Source organism: Lepisosteus platostomus, chromosome 15 (assembly GCF_059453375.1).
Source record: "Lepisosteus platostomus isolate fLepPlt1 chromosome 15, fLepPlt1.hap1, whole genome shotgun sequence".
NCBI lineage: Eukaryota > Metazoa > Chordata > Actinopteri > Semionotiformes > Lepisosteidae > Lepisosteus > Lepisosteus platostomus.
In genome coordinates this window covers 12,582,916-12,610,525 of record NC_142625.1, presented here as the reverse complement: position 1 = coordinate 12,610,525, position 27,610 = coordinate 12,582,916, and the positions used below count along the sequence as shown (strand labels likewise).

Below are 27,610 nucleotides of genomic sequence, written 5' to 3'. Positions count from 1 at the left end.
AGCTCAGTATATAGACACTGCTAAATTAGTAGCTGCAGAGATAACAACTACAAACACTTTATAGCATATTGAACCGAAATATTCATAATGGCTCCACTCCTCTCATGCAAAAAATATATATTTCTGGAGCCACCCCTGGTTTTCAGATATGGCCTTCATGAGCACAGTATTATATTTATGTACCTTTACATGCAGCAGCTGAGATGATTCGTTTTCAGTCAGTAGCACAAGTGTAAAACTCTCATTTCGAGCTTAAGTACTGAACAAGTGGTAAATTAATTACTGCTTAATTTCAGAGTGCTTGGTAAAATGGGAATGAGCGACTTTGGTAAATGATCTGACTGGCCTTGAGCACAATTTTCTCTCTCCAGAGCAACACATCCACGTGACAGGGAAAAAGATCACAGACACAGACGATAAATGTGTGCATTATGAAAGTTGTTTCACAGATATTTTTATATTGTAAATTAATATGCTAACAGTATGTAGTACAATTCATGAAAAATAAGTTCATATAATGTTCTGCAATTATTTTCCATTGGAGTGGGAACAGTGCAGCAGGATAACGTAGGGCATCATGCTGCCTTTTCTCTTCTTTTGTTAGTTCTGTTAATGTTAATACTGCTACTGCTACTGCTACTGCTACTGCTACTACTACTACTAATAATAATAATTGCACTACAATCCTTGGAATCTCACTTCGAGAAGCCATCTTCAGAGAAAAAAACAGTAATCAGTTTTATTCGGCCATTAAACATCTCTGAACTTTTTCGAAAAGCGCCTACTTCACTGGATTGTCACTATCATCGAAGCAACTTCTAATGCGTAAAGCAGAAAAAGAGCTAAGCGCCGCGATTGCAAGAGAAGGAGAGGGGAGGGTCCGTGGTGTTCCTCTCTCTTGGCATCTCCGATCATCACCCCCCACCCCCATCTCTGTACAGGACTGCCAACCCCGTACAGAGTGGAGTTATTCCAGGAATGTGTTGAACATGGCTGCCGGGATGAAGGCGCAGAAAACTGGACTGTTGGAGCTCCGAACCTCCGTGGATCGCTGGATCCGTGTGCTCGCCTGTCTCACGGAGGAAAGCCTGACGGTGAGTCCGGGAGAAGCTACCGCTGAGCCTGTGAACCCCAGCCTGAGCCCAAATCCCCTGGGAGCAGTGAACGGAGATTCAACCAGCGTCGGGTCGAGCTCTCCAGTCCCCGAGTCGATCACCAACGTCAAACGCACTGTGCGAGTCACCAAGCAGGATGTTGGGGGTCTGGGAATCAGCATTAAAGGTAAAGAAAAAACAGAATTTCCTCACACTTTCATTGCTTTGTAACTTAAGACATAAAAGTTTACTTGAAGTTAAACTTCTTTCATTGAAGTTTGTTTTCAAGTCGACAGCTCTTGACAGCCTTCGTTGTGTACATGTAGTTACATGTACAAACTAAATTATGATTATCATTAATCTCCCGAATAAGACAACTGGACGTATGTGTGATATCACATTATCGACTGTTATCAGGTGAAATTCCTTGGGCTCAAGTGAGTGTTGTTTTTCCGACAAATATACAGAACGAAGAAGAAAACCTCGGTCAAAATGTTTGCCCTTCATAACTGCATTTTGTAAGATGACTGGCATTGCATTTGTTGGGCTGTTGAACACGTGAAACAAGTGTTCTGTGACAGCAGTTTCCATTGCTGAAGTTGTACAGGAGGATATCCCCGTTTAGGAAAACAGGCAACATTAGTTCTAAAACGGCGTGTGAATTGTACAGTACAGCGGATTACTTTGTGCCGTAACTTGTGGTTAACATTGCTGTAGTTTTACTGCTTAAATATTGTATACAGTTCGGGGAAGATCCTGAAGAGAAACAGTCTGATAATTCTTTTACTAAGTGATGATTTAAGCGAGAATTGTAACGTATCGGTTATGACAAATTCATTAAAATAATTGATTCTCTTAACTCACGTTTTCTTCGCGTGGAACAGAATGTTAGGATTTAATATTCAAATGATCTCAAAACTCTAAATCGAGCCATTCTCCAGATTAAGTGGTCAAAAATTAAGTTTAAAAATTGGTGAATGGAGTACTGAACAGTGAGTTTAAGACCAGTAAAGACGGCATTGTGGCAGGACAGGGCTGACCACTCTATGCGTAAGGTAGCATTGAGTAGCCTTCTACTGACAGCACACATTATAATTTATAATTAGGTTGTAAATATTTTAAGAAAGATTTGCCACAGTATCACAGTTCTATTATTTGATAATGATTGGTCACTTTTTATTGTGTCTGAATCAAAAAGGTACAGAGTTAAAAATAAACTCAGCTATGTGTCTTTTTAACTATGTGGGAAGAAATAAACAGCTTGATTTCAAACATAAAACTAAAAGTAGAAGTGCCACAATACAGTTTTAAATTAAATATAAGAGCATAAAAACATTTCAGCCTTTACAATTACCCATTTGGTAGTTATTAGCTACTTGATCTGTGAATTTCATCCACCTATTTCCTGAGAAGAAACAACATTGCTGGCAAGCTTGTTCCATACTCCCACAACTCTTTATGAAAAGAAGCGACTTGCCCTGAGTGGAGGAAATCACCCATATAATTCTTGGAAGACGCCAAGGTATCATCTTAGACAATGTGGCTGGTAGCTTGTTACTCCCACAAACCTATAGTATCTTTAATGTAATGATCTCCTGAAACACATCACACAACTATTAAAAGTTATTTTTGCTTAGAGAATGTGAAGTGAATTCTTGGCGGGACTGAAAAAATGTGACAAGCTGTTGAAAGATATCTACACAGGCTGTAACCTTTCAGAATAGAAAGCTAAGTAGAACCACTGGATCTTAGGATAGTGTGAATTTTGTTTTCAGTAGTTGTTGTTTGCATGTGGAGGGAGGAAATTAGTTTGGAAACAGTACTTTTAAAGATTTCAGGTACTTGTTTGATTACTTTTCCCTTCTAATTAACTTTGTTTTCACTGATACAGGGTTTTACTGTCTGGTCCATCATCATTTGTTTCGCAAATGGTTTTAGTTATATAGTAAGACAAGTCAAGTCAGATCAGTGATGAGAGGACAGACCGGCAAATCCTTAAACAGTTTGCAGAAGAATTTAGGAAGATAAACAGACACTTTGGGTTTATAATCTCTTTAATTTTTCTGGTACAAATTTCAGTACCAACTTCAAAACTCTTATAATTTGTGGATGAATAAACACAGATAAATAAAATTGCAAGTTCTTTTGCAACAAAGTTCAGTACAAATCCTCGACATTTAGAAAAAGCAAAGAGGTGATGAAGTAATAATCCATCTATTTTCTAACCTTTTTTCCAATATAGAGACAGGGGGGAGCTGGAGCCTACCCCAACAAGCAACAGGCACAAGGCAGGATACACCCTGGATGGGATGCTAGTCTAGCACAGGGCACCACAGACACAAACACAGATACAAACACACACTCATTCCATGGTCAAACCTTCTAGGAGACAGTTAATCAATCAGTATTCTTTTGACTGCTGTAGGAATCCTGTTTCAGGACATACAAACTCCACACACATGCCAGGAATTAAACCCAGGCACCCAGAGGTGGTAATCCCTGCCCATCATGCCACCCCTTAAAGTAGTACTACTACTACTACTACTACTACTACTACTACTACTAGGACTACTACTAGGACTACTACTAGTAGTAGTGGTACTTGTAATAATAATAATTTTCATTAATGAAGATTCCAAAGTTCTTCACGTAAAAGTGCGGACCTAATTAATCTATTCCTAAAGTGAAGCCCCCACTGTGTTGATGTGCGTCTGGTTTCCAATGCACAGAAGATCAGGTAGAATACTGACATTGGCTTCACCTATTGAATTGTGGAAAGTTTTAGATTGCACAGCTCAAAGAAGAATTTAGCCAGGACTGTGGGATTAGCTTCCTTAATCTTTCAATAGTGCCTATGGATCCTTAATGATAAGGTCTTCTTTGAAGGACAGCACAGCATCCTAGTACAAGTCAAAGTCATGCAAGCAAGGCTCGTATTCTTCATTTTAAAAGTACATTCAGTTTGCAGTTATTCCCTGTAGTCTTATTTTACTTTTCTGAATATGCAAGATAACTGCAAGACCTCATTTCTGGAGCACTGCTTTCTTTTCCCCTTGAAGTTAAAATATAATAGTTTGCTCAGGTGACTGATTTGCTTTGAGGTTTAATCAACAGAATGAGGCTATCTAGCAAAGAAGAAGCACAGGGCAATGAAAGCAATGATCTTACAGCGAGATTAATTCCTATTCCTGCTTTTAATGGGCTACCCTGTCTGCTGCACAGTGTGGCACATCTCTGGGCACTGCAGTGCGGTAAAGTGAATAAGGTATAAGGCCATTGAAACACAGTATCATAGAATTATAGAGAATCGTAATAGTTGTTAGCCAGATGATTAGATATCTCTGAATTATATATAGACTACTTTGTTACCTTGAGTAGAAAATCAATTAAGTTTACTTTCCCAATTCATTTTTAATTAACCATTCTGCATTGTGAACAATTCTGTTTTTTGGCCTGCAGTAGGCTAAATTTGCTTGTTGTTGATTGAACAAATATGATATACTTATTAATAGTAGAGTTATAAATAAGATACAGTGGATAAGGGATACTCATCTATTCAAACAGTGACTAGGGGCTGATTGGGACTGATAAGAAGAGTAGGTGATCAAGGAGGGAGTGTTGAGCTCTCAGCAGAAATACAGCGAGACTGTGAAAGCTGTTGGATATAGGAACATTTCCAACTTGTTTCATGCTCAGAACAATCCAGAGGCTGTGGATACAAGCGCAATGGAAAACTGATACAATTATGTAAAATTAGTATGATTCATATACTCCACCCAAAACCAGTATGAGTATGTCCCAGCTGTCCACATCTGCTAAGACCTGCAGTAGGGTTAGTGCAGCACTTCACACTCCTAAGCCAAGAGCTTTGTCTCATTATTGTCTAAAGAATGGGAAGCAGTGTGTGTTTAGATCAAGTATGTTAACCTTTGACTCACCTCATCACTTTCATTAAGAAACTTTGCATCTATCCAAATGGGTACAGTTGGAAAGCATAAATCATGCACTGCATTTAACATACTAACAAGCGTTTTCTTTCCTGTAATCATCAAGAAAATGCAGTTATGTGAAATAGATCGTCAAAGGTTCTGTTTATCCGAAGGCAGGTGATTCTGATGGTTCTAGGAAGAATGTTTGGACCTTTGCAGGTCAGTTTGCATGTCCACTTACTTGTTGCACAGACTCCAGTTCAGTCATACTGGTACAGTAGCTCCCACATACCCTGATGATAGCATAACAATCTTGCGTTCATCTCACACCTTGGCCGGAAATGTACGTCCGCCTACGGCAGTTGATGGAAATCTTCTTCAAGCTACAGTATGTTACCGTATTCAACTACGCCTCTGTGAAAAGAGACAAATTTCCCTCATGGATTGCTTGGTAAATGGCATCAGATGATCTGAGAGCTTCAACAAAAAATGATCTAAACTACAAACACTAATTAGTGCAATAAAGCTATTGCTTTATTGGAAACCTATTTATTGGAGACTGGATTGGAAATGTTTTTTTTTATTTTATAAGGTTATTACCTTAATTTAAAAAAAAACATTTCCAATCCAGTCTGGTACCAGTCTAATGGCTGTAAGGGAATTTTGTTTTAGATTAAATAAACAAAAACTATAAAAATTTGAAAGCACTTGGTGGAGGGATTAGATTATTTTTTCTGAACATAGCATTTCTTCTTAAAAACAAGAAAAACAATAATTTCTTAACAGTACATTTACATGAATTAATATTGTAAAAATACTGTATATGTAATCGTAAATGTGTTTTTCCTTAAAAGTGACTTTAGCTGAGAAACAAAAAGTTCTTTTGAACAGAAAAACACTTTTTCATCAAGTTGAAAAAATTGGGAAGCTTGCCTATTATACCCTGTCCCAAGATTTGACAAGTGTTGACTGAGCACTTTTCAGAAAGAAAAAAAGCGGACTTAAATGTAGATAATGTCATTATATCATGAAAAAATATTGGTATGGGCAGCTTTCCAGTTTTTATACATCTAGCTCTTTCGCTGATGACAGAAGGATCCTCATTTGGAATTATTTTTCTTATTATATGCCAGGTTCTGTACCACTTTAGTCTGGGAAACAGCTGTTCCCTTCTACAAGAAAAAAAAGTCTATGGGTGCAAGGGAGTTCCAGAGGAAAGTGAATCTGCAATAGGAACATGGTAAAACAGTTAGAACTGTGAAATTACCACACACATTCACAATGGTGCACTTTGGTCAAGACTGTTTCACCTGTAGGGACTGGTGAAAAGCCAGGGATGTGCAGAATGAGAGACGCATCTGTGAGGTCTCGAGTGACCGCAGATAGAACTCAGCCAGCTGACGTGATGGTGTGAACCGTCTGGCTGGCCCTGTGTGGCTGTTGACATGTGCCTTCTATAGCACAGGCTGCACTGGCCAGAGATGAAAGCAGCTAATAGGAGCAGATTGGGCTGGTTGTGTTTATTTTAGTGAGTGCTCTCTGGCATAGAATATGGCATCTTGCTTTGGTGCCAGCTGCGTTGTACCAAGCATCAGGCCTGGGCTGAAAGAGAGAGGAAGACAGAGGTTGCACGACTACAGAGCTGTGATAGTAATGGAAGCACCTCTTGTTCTTAAAACCAAATCTAAAATGGTGAGATTTTTTTTGTGACAGAAAGATCAGTAAGATGTGCTTGTTTGAAAGAGCAGGTACACATTGCATTCTGAGATTTGTTTTAAGATGGAACTGGAAAATGTAAAAGAAAAGCAACTCGCCGTGAATTAAATGTGTACTAGATTTGCCAGATAAGAAAAATTCTAATGCTAATATTTTTATGGTGTAATGCAATGAAGTTCATGCTGCCTCATTTAATCTACAGGAAATTCTACAGAGTCTTGCAAAATTGTTCAAAGCTTTCCTATGGTGTCCCATTTTCTGAAATTATTAAATGATGCCTATGCAGTTTTTTAAACTTATTCAATCCTGAATGCACAAGCTGTAGACTTCTAAGGGCAAAATAAACTACAGTAAAAAAATGTCAGCAAATCCTAAAAGAAAATAACTGAACTATTTTGATTGCATCAGTTTTCACACCCATCAATTATTTTTGGCAGCAATTACAACTAAGTCTTTTTGGGTAGATCTCTACCTATTTTGCACACTGTGTTATGACTGCAAGCTTTAAAAAACAACAGAATGTGAAAACAGTGTTGAACTGGATACCCGTGCAAATATTACACTTTGGTACTTAAAAAGTCCCTGGAGGAAAAAAAGAAAATACAGCTTTAAATGAAGGGATACAGGAAAGAGCAAAAAAAAATTGGCGTTTTCCCTCTTAGTTACTAGTAGCTAATTATTGCAAGGTTCTCAACATGTTTCAGCTTGTTTTAGACATCCACCACCTTTTGTGCAAAGAGATTCACCCTATTCTCAGTTTTAAAAGAAATTCCTTTTCATTACCTTTCTTTATGTGTCATTATTGATCCTGAAATAGTTCAATTCATTTTGTTAAGCACTGTTTCATCATGTAAAATACATCCCAGATACTGGCTATTTTATTCAAGTTCCAGATACAAAAGCAATAAAGTAGCTTCTCAGCCCAACTTTTCTGGGTTCCTCCTGATGATAATTACTAAGAGTAATATCTTTCACAGAAGGTGTTTTGCTGCACGTGAAGTCAAAGTTTTCCCTCTCACTTCACTGCCATCCTGCAGATTGCCAGAGAGATTTGGTCTATTAGCCCATCTCGATGGATTTAAATTCTAAACTCTCAAATGCCCCAGAAAGCAGGTGTTAGAATGCTGTCAGCATTGTTAGGTATGAGTCTCATATTTGATTATTTTGCAGGAACACAGATGGAAAACTCCTCTCCCTAGTAAATTAATTAGTTGGACAATTTGTCCCCAGTTTCTGTACAGGGAAAGATTGGGTCATTGTTTTTTTTGCACTAGTGGTAGCATCATTCTACCATAAGGAGGAACACTACATTTTTAAACTATAATGATCAGGTTGGACACTGTAAAATGTGACAGAGGTTAGATCTGAACAGAATATGCAAATATATACAAAGTGGAATTTACTGACTACATAAGTATTCTATACTTTGGCTGCAATTACTGCTTTCAGTATTTCTTGATAGGTACCCAACAGCTTTCACATTATGGTGGTGTAATTTCATCCATTTTCACTAGCAAAATTTCTCCAGGTTTAACAAGTTCATTGGGGATAGTTGATGGACTGCAATTGTCAATCCTCACCATATCTTTTCTATTGGATTCAAATCGTTCAGGGTGACTGGGTCACTCAAATACATTTACTTTTGTCTCGGTAGAGCACTCCATTCTAGCTTTGACTTTGTGCTTCAGGTCTCCGTTCTGCTGACATTTTCAGGGATAAGTAACCGTCTCCTGATCTGATCCTCTCTAACTATTTATCCCTGACTTATTTCGACTTTTGAGTTCTTGGTCTTCATGACCAATTTTTCTTATCAAAATTTCTTTCCTCAATGCTTTTATTTTTACATCTAGTGAAAAAGCAATAAAGTTGCTGCATAATTCCAGAAGCCTCACATGGGTGACCTGGTGCTGGATTCTTGTCTTTTTCAGGAGGGAAGGAGAACAAAATGCCCATCCTGATCTCTAAGATTTTCAAGGGTCTGGCCGCTGACCAGACGGAGGCGCTGTACGTGGGGGATGCCATCCTCTCTGTGAATGGCTACGACTTGAGAGAGGCCACGCACGATGAAGCCGTCCAGGCGCTGAAGAAGACAGGCAAGGAGGTCATTCTGGAAGGTAAGTGTGGATCCCAGTATCAGCCTGTCGTCAGCTGTTTAAAAACCTTGAAGTATTAAGTATGCATACATTTTCTCATACAAAGGGTATTGCCTTCATTAGACTAGGAAGGAATGAGTTTATTGTGTTTAAGCCTAATGTCAAAGGCCTCTAGGTACATTTAGAAAAAAAGAACAGAACTGTTACAAACAAGATGTCATTTGGATGTCTATTTAGTTTGTTTGTTAGTAGCTAATTTATCTAAGGATCTCATTCAACTAAGGTTGCTGCTGGAAGAGGTGTTAGTGGGGCCGGCAGGGGGGCGCTCACCCTGGGGTCCATGTGGGTCCTAATGCCCCAGTATAGTGACAGGGACACTATACTGTAAACAGGCGCCGTCCTTCGGATGAGACGTAAAACCGAGGTCCTGACTCTCTGTGGTAATTAAAAATCCCAGGGCGTTTCTCGAAAAGAGTATGGGTGTTACCCCGGCGTCCTGGCCAAATTTCCCATTGGCCCTTACCAATCATGGCCTCCTAATAATCCCCATCTATGAATTGGCTTCATTACTCTGCTCTCCTCCCCACTGATAGCTGATGTGTGGTGAGCGTTCTGGTGCTCTATGGCTGCCGTCGCATCATCTAGGTGGAGCTGCACATTGGTGGTGGTGGAGGGGAGTCCCCATTACCTGTAAAGCGCGTTGAGTGGAGTGTCCAGAAAAGCGCTATATAAGTGTAAGCAATTATTACTATCATTATTATTATTATTATTCTGTGTCTTGAGAGACTTCAACAGCATTACTAAACAGTTTGTTCAATATTCCCACAAGAGCCTTTTTGTAAAGATGTGTCTCCTGTTCTTAGAAGTACTCTGTTCTATGCACTTTACCATAAATTACCTTGTGACCACTGGTTTGTGTTTCACTCTTGCTTCTGAAGTAAATTGGTTTGACTTTGTTTTTGTTTTTGAGGATTTTAAATACTCAAATCAGGTTGCCTTGTACTTTTCTGTTTCAAGAATAAAAAGTTTTAGCTCTAAAAAGAATGTTTTGTCAGAAGAGAAAATTCCTTTGAATATGTGAATATATCTGGGTTCTCTTCCTTAAAGTTTCCTAATAAACTTTACTAGTTTATTAGCTATTCTAGAATCTAGACATATAAATAGAATATAAATGAGGAAGGGATACCTGAGTTTAAGTATTTATCCCCTAACTGTACCCTGTGTTTCCTATCCATTACCAATTCTGCATTACCTTGCAGGAAATTGTAAATGTATTACCTTGTATGTCTACTGCATGCAATTTGAGAATTAATATTTTATGAGGACCTTTAATTAAAGCTATGTTGTACACTCATAGTATTACTGCAGTTGCTTGTCAGAAGAACTCTAAAAAGTTAGATAAACAAGGTCTGCCTTTTCTAAATTCACATTTTTGATCCCTTAGAATACTACTCCTTTTCACATGATCCTCTACATCAGTTATGATTGTTGTTTTTTTCATTTAATATAAGTCACACTTTATGGTCTATAATTTGTCTTTACTCAGAAAATGGAACAGAAGGAAAATGTTGGTAAAAATATAAGTTAAATAGTTGTTTAATACATCAGCCTTTTTACTGTCATTATTGAAAAGTTTCCCATTTTGGTTTGTGACTCTTTACTTTAGACTTTACTGTACTTTGTTGATTTAATTAAAAAGTATAGTAAATAATAATAACAATAATAATAAGAGTTCATTATTTTCCATTGCAACATTATTTTTGCTTTCTTCGCTTTTCTAACTCTTTTACCCTGTTTGTGCAATTCATTTAACCCCTTTTCTTTAAGTTGATCTTGTTCTTTTTTTTACTTTTTGTAAAGTGCTTTCCTTCTCCTAATATTCTTCTTAATTGATTTATTTGGGCCCTTGTTTTCCTGATATTGATTTAGTTACTAGTGGGATGTTAATATATTTAATCTGACATCCATTCTTTACTGATTCCGTATCCATCCCATTCTACTGCTGTTAAACAATCATGCTATTATTGTGTACTATACAGTTTCAGAGTTTACTTCAAAATCCTAGCATATTTATTATGATCACAGTTCCTCAACGGTTCTCTCACCTCTGTTTGTGATTGATTGAAAAGACTGGTTCAATATGAGTAATCTGTCTTGTAGTTGAAATTTCGATTTCAACTGCTAACATTCATATTTTTCTCAATTTAAGTTACAAAAGATGCAAGATAGAATGTAAACTTTCTGTAGTGTTTGAATTTATTTTTAAGGGGCGATAGTATACTGTATGCTGCCTGTTATATGCAAAAATGCCCTAATTTAAGTAAGTAAATTTCAATATTAGATTATTGTAAACTTTTATTAGGAGGATTCAATGCTCCTTATGTATAAAAGTTGATGTCTCCTTGTTAAAAAGAAGTGAACATCCGTGCTCACAATTCTGTTCAGAGAGCTTCCTCTTGCTCAGCAGAGATTTATACAGTGGAAACAGTGTCCCTTAAGAGCATTTACAAACACTACCACATAAATGTCTTTGTTTTTTAACTTGAAAGAAGTACAGAAGACCCCAGTTTGAAACGTTGATCTTTTGTACTGCTGGATAAAAAACTAACAAGACAAACAATGGTCTGGCCTTAATGCAAGGGTGAAGCATTTATATAATAGTGTAGGACAAGAGGAAACACCAGCTTACAGTAGTGCTGATTGTAAGAAGTGTCTTTGAATTGATGTACCATGAAAGACTAAATTGCATGAAGTTAAATTCAGTTCCCTTTCCATTATTTAAATAAAACATCGAATAAACATTTCATACACATAACTTTTTTTCTTTTCACAAAATGTTCTTTGGGCCTGATACCTTACTATTCATTAAGAAAGAAGCCTCATAGTCTCAGAGCTGTATTTGAGGAAAGGCATGGCTGAGGTGGGGTAACATTTATTTGAGGTGTGCATCCTGAGCCCACAGAGATGTGTCTGAGGAAGAGGTTCAGATCACATGGGCCCTCTCACAATACTTTCAAATTTTATCCCACTCTTCCTTGCACAAAAATTCAAGCTCCTTCAAATTGCCAGGGGATCTCCTGTGCACAGCCCTCTTTAGGTTATTCCACAGGTTTTCTATGGGATTGAGGTCTGGGCTCTGACTGGGCCATTCCAAGACTTTGGTCTTCCTTTTCCGAAGCCCTTCCTTGGTTGACTTGGATGTATGCTTTGGGTCGTTATCATGTTGGAAGGTGAAATTCCTCTTTATCTTCAGCTTTCTGACAGAGGCCAGCAGGTTGTTTGACAAAATATCTTGATATTTGGAGCTAGTCATTATCCCATCTATCTTGACTAAAGCCCCTGTCCCTGCTTGGCTGTTCTTTTTTGTGAGAAATGTGTTCTGTCTTGCCACCCTACCCCATAGCCCTGACATGTGCAGAATACGGGAGATTGTGGATCAGTACCTGCCAGAAATTCCTGCAGCTTCTTTAATGTTGCTGTAGGCCTCTTGGTAGCCCTGAAAAGTTTTCTCCTTCTCCTGTCATCAACTTTGGTCTTCCTGATCTTGGCAATGTCCCTGTGGTGCCACATTTTCTCCACTTATTGATGATAGTCTTCACAGTGCTCCATGGTACAACCAATGCCTTTGATATTATTTTATAGCCCGTTTAGTACGTTTCAACAATAAGATCCAGTAGATGTTTTGTCAGCTCCTTGCAGACCATGGCTATCCCAATAGGATGCAACCACGAAAGTTTCAAGGAAATCCTACAGGAACAGCTGATTTTTATTTGGAGTTAATCAGAATCACTTTAATTGATGGCAGGTGTATGCTACTTACCTTTGGACATGATTTTGAAATTGATTGGTTAACTCTGAACACAGCTACATTCCCCATTATAAAAGGATGTGCAGATTTATGCATCCAGGGTGTTTTAGGTTTTTTAATTTCAATTATTTTCCTAATAATTATCAATCTGTTTTTCTCTTGAATTTTGTTGGTTGCAGGGTCAAATTAAAGATGGAAAAATGTCTGACATGATTTATCTTGATTTCTGGCTTTACATCACAAAAACCTGCTATTTCAATAAGGGTGTGTAGACTTTTTATATCCACTGTACCTGTCAGGATATCACATTCCTTCAAACCCACATATGGACTTGGTTACTCTATTGAACCTATTCAAGAGCAGCAGTTTAACATAGTCACTACAAAGGAACACAATAAACTTATCTGAACACGTAAGAGCCTGACCTGTGTTTAAGTGGTCCTTTTATTGCCTAGTTCTATTGTAATTGTATAAAAATATTAGTGTCACAAACCAAGCTATATATAAGTCTGCTTATTATTTATGTAGGTATTCCACTGTCTTCTGCTGCATGTAGTGCTGAGGAACTCAATAAGTGTGAAGAGGATTGCTGATCTTCACTTTAGTTTACTTGAGTCAAACATCCTCAGGCTCTGCTTCAGACAGCTTGTAATGTGATACAATGCTTTGCTGTAGTACAACCAGGGTGGCATTTTGATAAAGCTTTCATTTTCACTGAGTATAACAGACACAGCTGTTTAACTAGAGCCTGCTGTTTAAGGTATACTTTGCTGTTTATATTATTTGTGCATTCCTTTAGAGAAGCAAAACCTTCAGAATAATGGCAAGATCAGATTTCACAGCAGAGCATGCAAATAGCCTGTTTCCACTACACATATGAGATCAGCATGGTCCATACAACCTAATGTAATACAAATACTCATCTCTCAGTGTTATGATTATATCGCTTGTGATTGTATTGCTGAAGATGTTGGTTTGGAATTAGAAGATAAATATTTGAAAAATAATTTAATTTGTGCTTTTTTTAGCCTCTATCTTTAAGGAATGTATTTCTCTTATCCGCATGCCCCTGTGCCCTACATTTTACAGTTGTAACATTTAGGATATATTATCTAACATATGCAACATATAACATAATCCCAGATTGAAGACTTCAGTGCTGTCCAATCTCACCATCTGGCCTGGTTTTCGGTATGTTTAAACATAATTAGTGGATGTCGCTGAGCTATTAAGTCCTATCCACCTGGCCTGTGTTGCTCTGAATGATCGCCTTTTGTGCTTGGAGGATAATGAGCCCGACCCACTTGTGGTTTCCTGAGCTGTGGGAATGCCAGAAAATTGATGTTTTTCAAGCAGCTGTTAAATGCCTTGGCCACTTCCCTTTCTTAGCAGTTTTAGTGCCAAGGACAAATTGCTTTCTTCTGAAAGGTGGGTGACAGTAGTTTTAGAGATTAGGGATTAAATCCGAGCTGCTCATGTACCGCTCCACTCATTTGGAGAACCATCCTTCAGACGGCTTCTTAATTATTTAATTGAGAATCAATAGGAGTGATACTACAGTTAAATTATAGATGCTGATTGGGTTCGTGGAGTGGAGTGTATTGGAAGAGCTACTTAACATGGGGAGTCTTGAAGGAAAAAAGGTTTTTCTTCCCAATGTACTTCATACTTACGGATGGCTTCAGAAGCCACATGTCTTGCTGCCTCTTTTGAGAGCTGGCTGGTATAAAGTGGTATCAATATGATGCCCACAAAATCTGGTCTCGAACGTTTTTATCGCCTGTCTAAAAGCAAAACTCAGCAGTGGGCGTTGGAGTATATCAGTGCTTTTCTGGTCTTGTGGAATAGAGTTTCCTGTCAGTGTCAGAGCGAAGAGCAAAGCCTTTCATCTCAATTTATCATGGACTCCCATTGCCGTCATGTATAATACAGAAAGATAAGCCTGTCGTGTTTTCACAGAAGCTTTATTGTTAGACTGTGGTGGACCCTGCAGTTGGAACCAATTGCTGTGAGCACTTATATTATGCCTGTACCCCCATTGAAGTAAAGTGCAGTTACATGAAGTATATCCACACAGATGACTGACTTAATTAAAATGAATAAAAAATATGAAAATATATTTTGAAAAGGTTCTAAAGGTAGACATTATCCCAGTGATATATCTTACTACACACTGCAGTATTCCCTTTAACCCATTAGGGATTTTTTCTCATGACAAGTATAGAAAACTTTATAGATAGTAAAAAAAGGAATTGAAAATTGCTTTTGCAGTATAAACTTCTTTGGATTTTTGGATCTATGCAAAGGATAGCCTCAATAGCCTGAAATATTACCATTTGAGACTGAACTTTGGAAAAAAATGTAAACAAAAAACAAACATTGTACCATTGCAAAAACTTGTATGTTGAGTCAATTCACCATGTGATTTAAACTAAATGAATAATCTATGATGAATTTAATAAGTGATGTTTGTTGTTGCTGATAAATTAATGAACATCCCTAAGAAATATAGTATTTGTGTCTGCAAAGACACATTAAAAATATAAATATATTCCAAATGTCCCTGGCATATATTTCACAAAAAAATGTTGTAAATGGGAAAAGCCAGATGTAGCAGAGAGTTTACTGTTTAGTCCAAAAACAGGTCAATGTCAATGTTGCCCCTGCCCAGACACAAAGTGGATGAGTTATACAGTCTCATGGCAGAACGCAAGAATGACCTTCTGTAGCGCTCCCTGTTGTACCGTTGTTGGATCAGCCTATTGATGAACTTGCGCTTCATTCTCACAAACATGTCATAGAGGGGATGGGAGACATTGTCCATGATGGCCTCTAGTTTGGACACCATTCTCCTCTCAGCCATTACCTCCAGGGTGTCCAGGTCAGACCCAATGACAGAGATTGCTCTTCTGATGAGTTTGTTCAGCCTGTTTTAATATACTAGAATAAGATAAAATAAAATTAAAGTGGATTTTGTAGTATAGAATTAATCAAATGTTCCTTCACTGATAAAATTGCTCAAGCTATGTCCTAGTCTGTTTTCTGAAGTGGACATTTCCCTTGAAATGCCTCTGTCAAGGATGTTTTAGGACTGTCAAATCCCCTCCTGCAATGTCACTGGCTTGGGAGACTGGCTTGTTTGGATAAGCAGGTCTAGTTGCAGAAACAACATGAGAACTCCAGATATAGATGTAAAACCAGGCTTTAAACTGCAACAGTGTCAATGAAAAATTTCCTGTACCTGTGACATAGGGAAGGTGTTTTATTATTTTGAGATGTATGTAGATCAGTACACAAAATGAAATGACACCAACTTCTTAGTCTATACTTAATTACTTTTACAGTGTTATATCATGGTAAAAGCAGAGCAAATTGTGAGGCACGTTGAAAACTAGCTGAAATGTTGAGAGAGTGGTCAAGTAGCCCATGTGAAACTATGGGAAAACAAAGGAAACCGATGATATAAGGATGATAACACCGAAGAGGAACTCAGGTAATGCCATGAAAATGTTAGTTAATTCAGTATTCAGCATATGGAATTCAACATTCAGAAACATGAACACATTCAGAAGTTTATTTGTACCAGAAAGTGCCTGTTTCCTTACCCTTCTGAAATTATAGTGAGAGGACTGGCTCTACAGTAATGAAAATACCCTTAATGTTCTCATGTTTTACTGACATTGTGTGTAACAACTCTAAACTTCCTTTATGTTTTTTCTGTGGCCCACTAACAAAGTCCATTATCTGATGGAGTCAAAGAAACAAGCAAAAATGTTTTCCTATGAGGCTAGTTAAAATGTTCAGCTAAGATCATGTGGAGAGTAGGGAACTGTGTGCTCATCTACAAACAAAAACCAAAAGACACTAGAGTTCAAACATGTTTTAAATAAAAGCTTCTGTATCCAGAATAAGATTTAGTTTTGCTGCAGTCCCTTGTTGTGCAGAGTTTAAATGCTCTTGAGCTGGGCTGTCCAATCCTGGTCCTGGAGGGCCAGTGTATCTGCAGGTTTTCTGTCTTTTATGAGAGTAACCAGCTGGCTTAGACCATCAGGAGACGCGTTGGAATGAAAAACTGCAGATAGTGTATACTAGCCCTAAATTCACTGGTGAATATATACTAATGGAAAAAAGAAACGCAACATTTTCTGGAATGAGAATACTATAGTTATAGCTTATGTACTTTCACAAAACGTCAATTTGGTTTAAGCCCTCTGACCAGCAATACAGCTTGTGCAGTGAGGCATTGCAACTTGCCAATCACACGAAAGCTCGTTAGGTACACTTTTACCCAACGAGGTCCAGGCGGAGCAATGCCTGATCAGATCACCTTTTTAAAGGCCTTAATTCAAAGCTTAGGTCACTTCAAGAAAAAGGCCACACTTAGTTTTCTGTGCACTCCATAATGCCTTGAATGTCACCAGAAGCAAGGGAGAGGGCCATTGGCATGCTGCAGGCAGGCATGTCATGTGCCAGTGTTGCCAGACACTATGGAGTAAGCTGCTCCACTGTGTCCCGACTGCAGAACGGCAGGACAGATGACCGTCCAAGATCCGGTCGCCCTTGAGTGACCACAACAGAGCAGGACTGACACATCAAACTGGTCCATCTGAGAGATCGTTTCAGATCTGCCACCCATACTGCTGCTGAAACTGACAGCAGACACAATGCCTGCAACAGTGACAGGACAGTGAGGATCCATGCTACTGGCCTTAGAGCAAAGCAACCTGTCAGAGGCCCTCTGCTCACACCTTATAGACGTCACACCTGACTGGCTTGGGCCAGACAGAGGCTGCAATGGACTCGTCAGCAGTGGCATCGGGTCCTCTTCACGGATGAGTCACTCTTCAGTCTTCCAGGCAGACGGGAGGGCCAGAGTGTGGAGTAGGAGGTGTTGCATTTCTTTTTTCCATCTTTATATATACTCTGGTGACCTTGGGACAGGATGAGTATCATCACCCAGAAAGGCTAGAAAATAAGGCAGAGCCTGATATGGAAAGTGTAATTTTCTTAGACAAATAAATTAAGATTCTAATGCACAAAGAGAGGCTGCCAACATATTGGGCACACCCCTAGTCTCTGCATTTTACAGTATGTTCTGTGCTGGGTGGTTGTACTGTTCTGCCCGCGCCCAGATTGGTTATCTGCTGCTTCTCCTAGCTGTTTCACGGTTTAGTAAATGAGGCACAACTATCTTTAGGCTCTCTAGTGTAAACGGTAAAAATACATTTACTGCTGTAACAAGAGATGCACCCTTTTTGCCAAGGCCAGCATAGTAAACCATAGTGTTGTGCTGCTTACATGGGCCTAAATTAAAGACACTGAAAGTGGAAGTAATCTCTGCTCATTGATGCCATATGTCTCAGAGTGAGGGCATTTATGCTTTTGAAAGAGAATTTAAAAAAAGCAATGGGCAATAATAAAATATAAGTTTGACTTTCATTAAGGAAATAAAATCTTTCTGAAATTTATATTTGGAGGTATTTGTTTTGTTCCACATATTGCTGTGCGTTAGAGAGACTCGCGTTTTTTTCAGTATTTAAATATGTGAGTTAAAGTTTTCATAAAGTAGTTCCCCTAATTTAAGCCTTTACTCCCCTTCTCTCTAGATGTTACCCTTCTGATTCTCTAGAAAGTTTATGAATCCCATATCTTTCTGAATTCTCCCATTTTTGATTTTAGGAGATAAGTAATCTTTTCCAATGCAAGACATGAAGTCATCCCCTTCAACCAATGTGACTCACAGGGACTTTCTTCCTGTCTCCAAACATAGGCTATCACTCATTTTGCTTCCAAAAAGCAGATGGTTACCAATGAACACTCCTTTTTAGTCATCATAAGCTCTTTTGGATATACAGTATATTAAGCATGCATAATTTAAGGTTAGGAGGCAGTTTTTTACCAATAATCTGTGAAACTGTATGCAATACCTTCTTACAAAAACCCTGAACTTTCAGACATTCCCACATGCAGTGAGGTAAGGTAATGTTATCTTTGCATTTAATACAGAAGTCAGGAATATTAGGATTGAATTGATGAAGTTTATGTGGTGTGATATATAATCTTCCTATCAACTTATACTGTAAGAGTTTTAAGCCAGTATTAACAGTCTGAGTCTGAGCTTTCAAACAAGTTTCCCTCCACTCTTCCTCAGATATGTCTTCTTGTATATCTGTCTTTCAAGCTGGAAGCCTACAATCAAATGATTCTTTCAATTTGAGTACCATGTACACCAATGAAACCTGTCCCCTTCCTTTTGAGTATTTTAAGGCATAATTCTCTAAGGTGGATAATGGAGGTTGGTCCAATGAGTGATTCTGCTTTGACAGGATATAATTTCTCAGTTGTAGATACTTAAAAAAATGGGTTTTTGGAATATTATAAGTGTTTCTAAGATCCTCAAAAGGAATGTAGTACCCATCTATATAAAGATCTGATACCTGCCTAAATACCTAGATTTGACCATAATTTAAATTCTGGATCAGACCTCCCAGGACAAAAATCTTCATTACCAAAAATAGGAGTAAACTGAGATATCTGTGAAGCCTCTCCTAGATATGAAAGGGTCTCGTGCCAAACAGATATATTTTCAGAAAAGGATTTTTTGTCTGTTTTTTCAATTTCTTACTATCAGATGAAAACAGATATATATTCAGTGGGATCTTAGCTATTGATTGAGATTCAATCAGCATCCAAGCAGGTGGTGGATCTGTGTTAAAATAAAACATACAGTAGCAGCCCAGATCTGTGCTGCCCAGTAGTACCATTTTAGGTTCGGTAATTGTAGCCCTTCCCTATCGTATGGTAAATACAGTAAAGACAATCTGAGTCTAGGACGTTTATTATTCCAAATAAAATTTGTGAATGCTTTCTTCAATAAATTACAAAAGGAAGGAAGTGGGTGGAGAGGGATTGACTGGAAAAGATACAGAAACTTTGGTAAAACTGACATTTTAATTATATTTATTCTCCCAATCATTGATATGGGCATTTGGTCCACCTATTTATTGATTCTATTACTGATTCTATTAAAGGATCATAATTTTCTGGGATTATTTTGTTGACCTCTGGGGTAATCTTAATGCCTAAATAAGTAAACCCCTCCTTGCATACCACAAAAGGAGTTCGAATTGGTGAATGACTCCTCTGTATGACCCCGGTTCTAATGGTGATTTTCCGGGTTTTAGTAACAGTGTAATTAATGTACGATTTAATAAAAGAGGTAGAGTTTCATTTTTATATGACTCTTGGTACATGTCCATAATTGGATGAATTAGTTTACCTTTAAATATTTTATAGATTTCTATAGGGTGTATTTCCTCCATTCATATTGACAATGGCTTCAGACAGCTCATCAACCTTTAAGTTATCCTCTAAACCTGCAACTAAATCCTCCTCTAGATGAGAAAACTCCAGAGTATCTAAAAGGTCTGACTGCTGGGGCTGGCACACCTCTGAATATTCTGAACTGTATAGAGTCTCACAATAACATTTAAATGCATTATCTCTGTTGGATCAGCTGTAAGATTTCTGTAATTAGACTGAATGGCATTTATTGCTCTCTCTGATTGTATCCATTTGATGCACCAAGCCAATAATTTGCTAGCTCTTTCTCCCTGTTCATAATAACTTTGTTTCAGTCGCAGTAAACTTTTTGCTGTCTGATTCTTTGATAATTCATTGTAGTGAGCTTTTACTTCATTCAATTCAGAAATTAATTTAAAGGAGCTATTTGAAAATATTTTGTCTTCTAGTTCTTTTACTCTGTTCTCTAATCTTTTTATTTCGAGTTGGGAGGCTTTAAATTTAGAGCTTGTATAGCTAATCATTTAACCTCTAAGAAATGCTTTAAAAGCTTCCCATCACACACAAGCTGAAGTTTGAGTTGTATTTACCTCCAAAAAGAAATCTACCTGTGCTTCAAGAAATTAAAAAAAATCCAGATCTTTCAACCAAGTTGTTTGAAAACACCACCTAGAAGGTCCTCTAAGAGAATTTGGACATAGATAGTTAAATTAAACACATGCATGGTCTGAAATAATTATGCCGTCATACCAGCATTTTGAAATTTTAGGTAATAATTCTACGGATATCAAGAAATAGTTTATTTGAGAAAAAGTTTGATAAGTGTCTGAATAATGAGAAACCTTGAGTTCTGAGTTTCTAAATCTCCAAATGTCCAATTGGTTAAAATCTTCTATACAGTGATGTGGCTCTTTCTTTGTTTGCTGATAAAAAGTGTCAATACCAGTCGACCTATCTTTTTCAGGGCAGAGGGTACAGTTAAAATCTCCCCCTATGATAAAATGACTTGGCAGTGAGGCCAGTATCAGGAATACATTTTGAAAAAAGTTGGGATTATCATTATTCGTTCCATAAATGTTTACTAGATTACGTTTAACAGAAAGCAGTTCGCACTGGATAATAACATACCTCCCTGAACGGTCACATAATGTATCTTTTACTTGTAGAGGAATTGATTTGTGTATAAGAGTAACACATACGAGACAAAACACACCTGTCCCGGCCATCTCTTGCGTACTCTATCTATGTCCTCAGACATCAAATGGGTTTCCTGGAAAAAAAATATTTTAGATTTTGTCTTATTCTGTTAATAACTTGCTTTAACTTAATAAGTTTATTTAAGCCTCTAACATTCCATGATGTAAACTGTATTTCAAAAGGCACTGCCATTTCAGGAACATAAATAATTTATGATTAGAATTTTATTATCTCTGTTATGCTCTCTGCTGGTAATAGTAATCCTACATTTTAAGATGCATTCACATTCAGAACAAAGAACAAAATAAACCTTGCAAACATCCATAGAAAGAAAAACACAACCAAACAGAAAAAAACATTAGAACATAAAAAAAATACTTCCCCAATCGCGCTACGTGACGCTTCTCCCCTACCCATTCCCTTTCCAGCAAGACCTGGCTATGGAGCCTGTCTGGTCCTTGTTCTTAAGGAACAGCTCTAGCCTGTTTTAACAGTCTGGGCCGAGCCCCTTATAAATCACATTTGCTAAAAAAACACTAAATGAAACAGATCAATAATTTGGTGCAATATCTTAATGAAAACCAGTTTAGCACCAGTTACCTTGAACATAACACAGAATAAAAATAAATTTAAAGTATACAGCATTATAAATTTAACAAAAAAGCAAATACTGTAGTCAGTCCGACTGAACTAAGATCAGCAAAGAACCTTTCTTTCAGTAGCTAAGCACTGTACAATACAATACATTAAGGCTATACAAGAAACTGCAAACCCATACTCATCCCTCATCTTTCACTTCCTGATTTTCATTTTTTAACTTCTAAACAAGTTTCTGTGCCTCCGACAGGCTATGAAAGGTGTTACATTTTTTCTTGTATGTCACACAAAATATCGCAGGGTAGATGATTCCGTATCTGAGACAGGGATACCAAGAGCCTGAAGTTCCTTCTTCACCGCATCAAACCTCATCCGTTTTCGGTGAAGCTCTGTTGAAATGTCCGGGAAGAACATTATTCGTTGATTTTCAATCATTATAGTCCCCTTGACTCTTGCTGGTTTCACGACCTGAACCTTGTCGCTGTAGTTTAACATTTTTATTATAACAGCCCTTGGGAAGGACCTTGAGGGGTCTTTGTTGATTCGGCCAATTCTATGTGCCCTTTCAATGACCAGGGGGGCAGAAAAGACATAGTCGCCCAGCACCTCAGGGAGCCACTTTTGTAGAAAAGCACACGTCTTTACCCTCTTTCTTTTCTGGTAGGCCCACAAGCCGCATGTTTGAAAGGCGACAACGATTTTCCAAATCATCCACCTTTACAGTTAGTGCCTTAATAGGCCATAGTCTCTCCCAGCCATTCTGCCTAGCTCCGCAGACCACTGATTTAATCCTCGTTGGTGCTAATTCATTCCTCTGCTTCTGTTATCCGTGTAGTGTGAATTTTCTGCTCCCCTTGGATTCCTTTAGGATGCAATCAAACCTCGCAATAAAGTCCTCTTTCATAGAGTGAATGGCGTTCAGAATTTAGTTTGATTCTCGCTGTCGCTTTGGACCCTCCCCCATTCCTCCCTCCTCACTGGCATTCCCTTCAGCCTCGCTCTGCGAGTCCAGTTTCGGCTGTTTTTGAACTTGTTTGATCATTTTCGGTGCCATATGGTCTTAAGTCCGTTATTGGTCAAATTGGGAATCTAACTCGCCTTGTGTTGATGGTGGTTAATGTATTGGGCACAGCTGTCTCTGGGGATGAGGGGGCTTTTAGGTCCCAAGTGAGAATGCCCTGATGCCACCTGTGTTTTTGTTTTTGTGAAATGGCCCAGCACACACTGCGCTGCAGGGGGGGTTGGGGGCACAGAACTGGTTTCCCTTGTGATCTGTGTCACCTTTCAAAGAATAATGACACAAGGTTCAGGACATATGCTTCCATGCTCTGCTTCACTTTTTTCCTAGTCAGCTTATTTCACATTTCAGAAAAGAGATCTAGAGGTATGACCAAATCGTTGCCTAACTGAACAAGTAAAATTAGTTATAGCTGCTCACTGATTGAGTCCTGATGCTACAACACCCAAAACAACAGAGGCCGTAAGCACTCAGAAACCATACCAATTCTGAGCAGCAAGACTCACACACTGGGGTGTGATTTACCCATGGACAGAAAAAGACTAAAAGTTTCCCACCCAAAACCAGATATAAACAGAGTAGCTCAAGAACCTCAAAACAGCTGTTCTCTATTTTGCATGATGTCAAAGTGTATTGCAAGTGTTTGACTTGCTTTTATTTTTAATGAAACATAAAGAGTTTAATTACTGGAAGTTGTCATCTCACTAACTGAATCCCTATGTAGTGGATTCTGCTTGAAAAATTCATTGATACATAGAATGCAAATTAATTTCAGGTGCCTAGTTTATAAAATTGTCTTATCTAGGCTTTTACTCTGTGCTTTGTTTTTTGTACATGCCATTACAATCGTTCAATAAGCTGGTGTGCTGTATAGACATGAAGTTAAGCCTGTTCATTTTGAGCTCCATTAGGCTAAATATATTGAGAGGCATTTAAAACAATTCAGTATTGGAACCACATAACATGAGTTGCACTTTTAATGCCTTTCAGTATATATCAAACATTATCTTGTAAAGTTTATTTGTTTCAAACAAAGCAATAAAGGACTTTTAAGCTGTCACTGTAACCCTTCCTAAATCTCAGCTTTTGATAATGAAATGACAGCATTCCCCAGCCCAGGGTGATAAAGGATCACAGTAATATGGTTGGTGTCCAGCTAGCAGTGGGACAGAACTCATGAATCGAAGCTGCTTGGAAGCTAAACTGTAGGTAATTGGAAAGGCTGTGTGGCACTGGTGTCATGCACATAACCAAAGGGATTTATTGATTCAGCTTTGCCAAGAGGGTTTTAAATCCAAGATAAAACCTACAGCCCAGTGTTGCCAACCTATTAAATGATCAATTGCAATTTAGATTCTCTGTGTCAAATGGTTAAGTGCCGACAAGAAAATCAGCAAAGGGCAGCCCATTCAGTTTTTCCTGCCGTTTGATGTTTGTGTGTGCATTGGAGCAATTAAACTTTTATCTTAGTGCTCAAGAGTCCTGGAAGGTGGTGACTTGCAGATAAATCAGTTAAACTTCGTTCTGTTTTACAATGATTCAGGATCAGTAGGATAATGTGTTTCTTATTACTAATGTAATAAGAAATGTATTAATGTATTTAATGTATTAAATGTATTAAGAATAAGTAATGTAACCAATTCATCTATGAATTGGCTTCATTACTCTCTGCTCTCCTCCCCACTAATAGCTGATGTGTGGTGAGCGTTCTGGCGCACTATGGCTGCCGTCGCATCATCCAGGTGGATGCTGCACATTGGTGGTGGTGGAGGGGAGACCCCATTACCTGTAAAGCGCTTTGAGTGGAGTGTCCAGAAAAGCGCTATATAAGTGTAAGCAATTATTATTATTATTATTATTATTATTATTATTATTATTATTATTATTATTATTAATGTTAAGTAAAGAAAAATAGAAGTCACTGAAATTGGAATGCAGTAACAGATAGCTTGAGTTCTAAAGGGAACTAGATTACTATTAGATCTCAGGACAACCACATGCTTAAAATAGGGCAAGTTGTTTAGATGCCAATTAACCTGCACAGCAAGTTTTTGTGTTATGTGAGGAATACGTAGCACCTGGAGAAAACACAGGGTTGCAAGGAATAACATGCAAAGTCCACAGGCCAGACTTGAACCCAGAGACTATGAGGCAGCAGCACTTACGGCCAGACCACCAATTTGACAAATGTGACGTCTTACCCTTTAGAGCTGTTTTTATTGAATTTCCAAAACCAACAACTTAATAACCTTATTTTATTAACCATAGTAATATCGCCTTATGTAGGTGGTTCCTTGTGTCACTAGTACTTAAATGAAGTTTTTAATGAGAGTTTGGAAGGGATGACAGCAACCAAGTCACTTTGTTCCCAGATATCCTAATTCATAGTCATTCCCAACATAATTTCCTGAAAGTTACCAATACCATAGGTAAGCCTCCCCTTTTGCATTTGTCTCATGAGTCCCTTGTCCACACCATCCCCTCATTTGCAGATGCCCTTTGATGCACTCCTCACTCTGCAGGGGGTCCTAGCCTCCTCGTCCTATAGCCAGGTTTGGTTGGCCTTCAGCCAGGTGAGTTAAGCCAAATCTTACCGGGACTATGCACTCAATAAACATTCCCAAAACCCCTCATGAAACTTATTCAGTGATCTGCTGAGTCAGTTTGGCTAATATGAAAGCACTGAAAACTGAGCATTTCAGAATTCCTCTGACAGGGTGATGACAAATGACAGTGAATAATGTTAGCAAAATCAAATTTGTCTGGTCCTTGTGACCTGAAAGGTTGTCAGAAGGCTGTCTGCCCATGTGCCTGAGTAACAGGGATGCTAATGTAGTTGGCAAAGGCTACATGCTGTGGCAGATAACTTGCTATTACTGGAACAACCTTGAGCTGTGGACCGTGCTGATTTGACAGGCCCTCCCCTCCTCTCCCCCTCTCTCCTGTCTCTAAAGCCCCATTGAGACTCCCGCCAAACTGCTGTCACTGAAGCAACAGGTGACGTAGAGAAAGTATTTCATACCACAGCCCTCCTGAAGGCCTTGTGTAAGGGACAAAGAGGGACAAAGAAGGAAGGAGCCATGATACTCAGGAGAGGAGTGGGGTACTGTGAAAACATGGGGAATGTTTCATTACAAACCCATTTACCCTGCTTTTAATTTCTGTTTAACTGTTGCTATTTGTTTAAACATAATTAAGTGTCCTTGTAAACGGCACCCCACCCCCTCCAGCCCTTCTTTCAAGTAAACTGTGACCCGAAGTCCTGAAGACTGGTCATTCTGTCGTTATTGAAGCCATTAATCCAGTGCTTATAGTTGCAAAGACTTTTCTCATTCTGGTTCAATTACTCAGCTGTGAGCTACCTTACTTTGCAAGTTTTTTTATGTATAGCATAGAACACTGCTGTGTGTTACAGACAAGAGGAAACAAGAGGGTTGCTGCATTACTTCTAAACTGATTAAACTGAAGGGTTGCCATTACGGTGTTATTTTTGGATTAGGTCTGATACCAATGGAAAATCAGACAGTTCTAAGTGTAACCTCCTGAGAATATGTGATTGGCGTTATAAGCATTTATCTCTTTTGTAAAAAAATTAGGTCTGAATGAAATCTGATTCTTGACCCCCACACTGATTATGAATTCTTCCAAACCCACTATTTGATGGCATCTTTCCATTGGGTAGATATAAGAAGCCTTTAGCAAGCAGAAAGCCACCATCGTATCGTTTATATGGAGTGGGCGGAATGGTGTTTTAATTTAGTCCAGGCTGTAGGCTCTTAAGTGAAGGTTTTTTAATAACATGTCTTCTTTTTCCATTCTTCCTCTAATTCCCTCCAGTAAAATAGTTTGAAAAACATTGGGAAAATATGTTCATACTACAGTTATAAAATTGGCACAAGTAACATTTTGACTGAGCTCACACCCCTTCATATTCTTTGTCCTTATTCATTAGGAAAGGAGGACTGACATTAGTAGCCAAAGTGGCCCATGTTGCTTAAATGTCACAGAGTGTAAAATAAGCAGGAAGGCGCTTGGCAGATAGTCCCTTGCTATTATATTGTATATGACTGTAATAATAATGCACTTTTACAAGCTTAGATTGCCTTTGCTACTGTGTTTTATTAAATTTCAGTTGTGATCTTGACAGTTTCTGATTTTTCAGAACCAATGCACATTTTTGTCATATACAAATTTAACATGCACATATGGACAACATTACACAATTAAAGAACTAAAAGCTGACTGCCTTTTCTTTCCTTTTCATTTGCACAAAAATGAAAAATGGAAAAAACCCTGGATTATTCTAGCTCCTTTTATGGTGAGGACTGAGTCATGTCTGCCACTGTTGTCTCCAGAAAGGAATGTGGCCAGCAGTCACCAAAACTGTACCCATGTGTCTCTGCTCAGGCTTCAGAGAGTCCTGGGACACATCTGTGGTCTGGCACCAGCACACAGCTAGACCTTTCTGCTTACTGACTCAAACTGTTACTTGGTTCCTTTGCCATTCATGTGTGGACGAAGAGAGTGACATTCTCTATGGGGTGCCTGAGGTGTTTAAGAGCAAAGTTTGATTTTCCAAATAGATGAACAGATTTACTAATGAGTAAAACCAGTTTTTAGCATTCTACCCCTTTTAATTAAACAGTTGTTTTCAGTTGTGCAATTTTGTCAAGTTTTCTTTCACCTGCTCTGGGGGGCACATGGTTATAGAGAGAGGGAGGAAACACTTGGCAATATTGTTATAAATTAGGACAGGTCTACCCAGATCTGGTTTTCCTAGGTCTCCTTAAATCACCAGCAGCTGAGGTGTTGTGTTGTTAATGATTTAAGGAGTGCTCTGCTCTTGTAGAGCAGCT

At 38.4% G+C, this 27,610-nt stretch overlaps 1 protein-coding gene across 1 annotated transcript in view; it reads left to right on the top strand.

The window, feature by feature from the left end:
• The first annotated feature begins 914 nt into the window (after window positions 1-914).
• Window positions 915-27,610, top strand: part of snta1 (syntrophin, alpha 1) — a 41,419-nt gene continuing 14,723 nt past the window's right edge. The window contains exons 1-2 of the mRNA XM_088607618.1: window positions 915-1,281; window positions 8,668-8,853. Of these exons, the coding sequence (XP_088463744.1) occupies window positions 990-1,281; window positions 8,668-8,853 (478 nt within the window). The 5' untranslated portion in view covers window positions 915-989. The remainder of the gene's footprint in view (window positions 1,282-8,667; window positions 8,854-27,610) is intronic.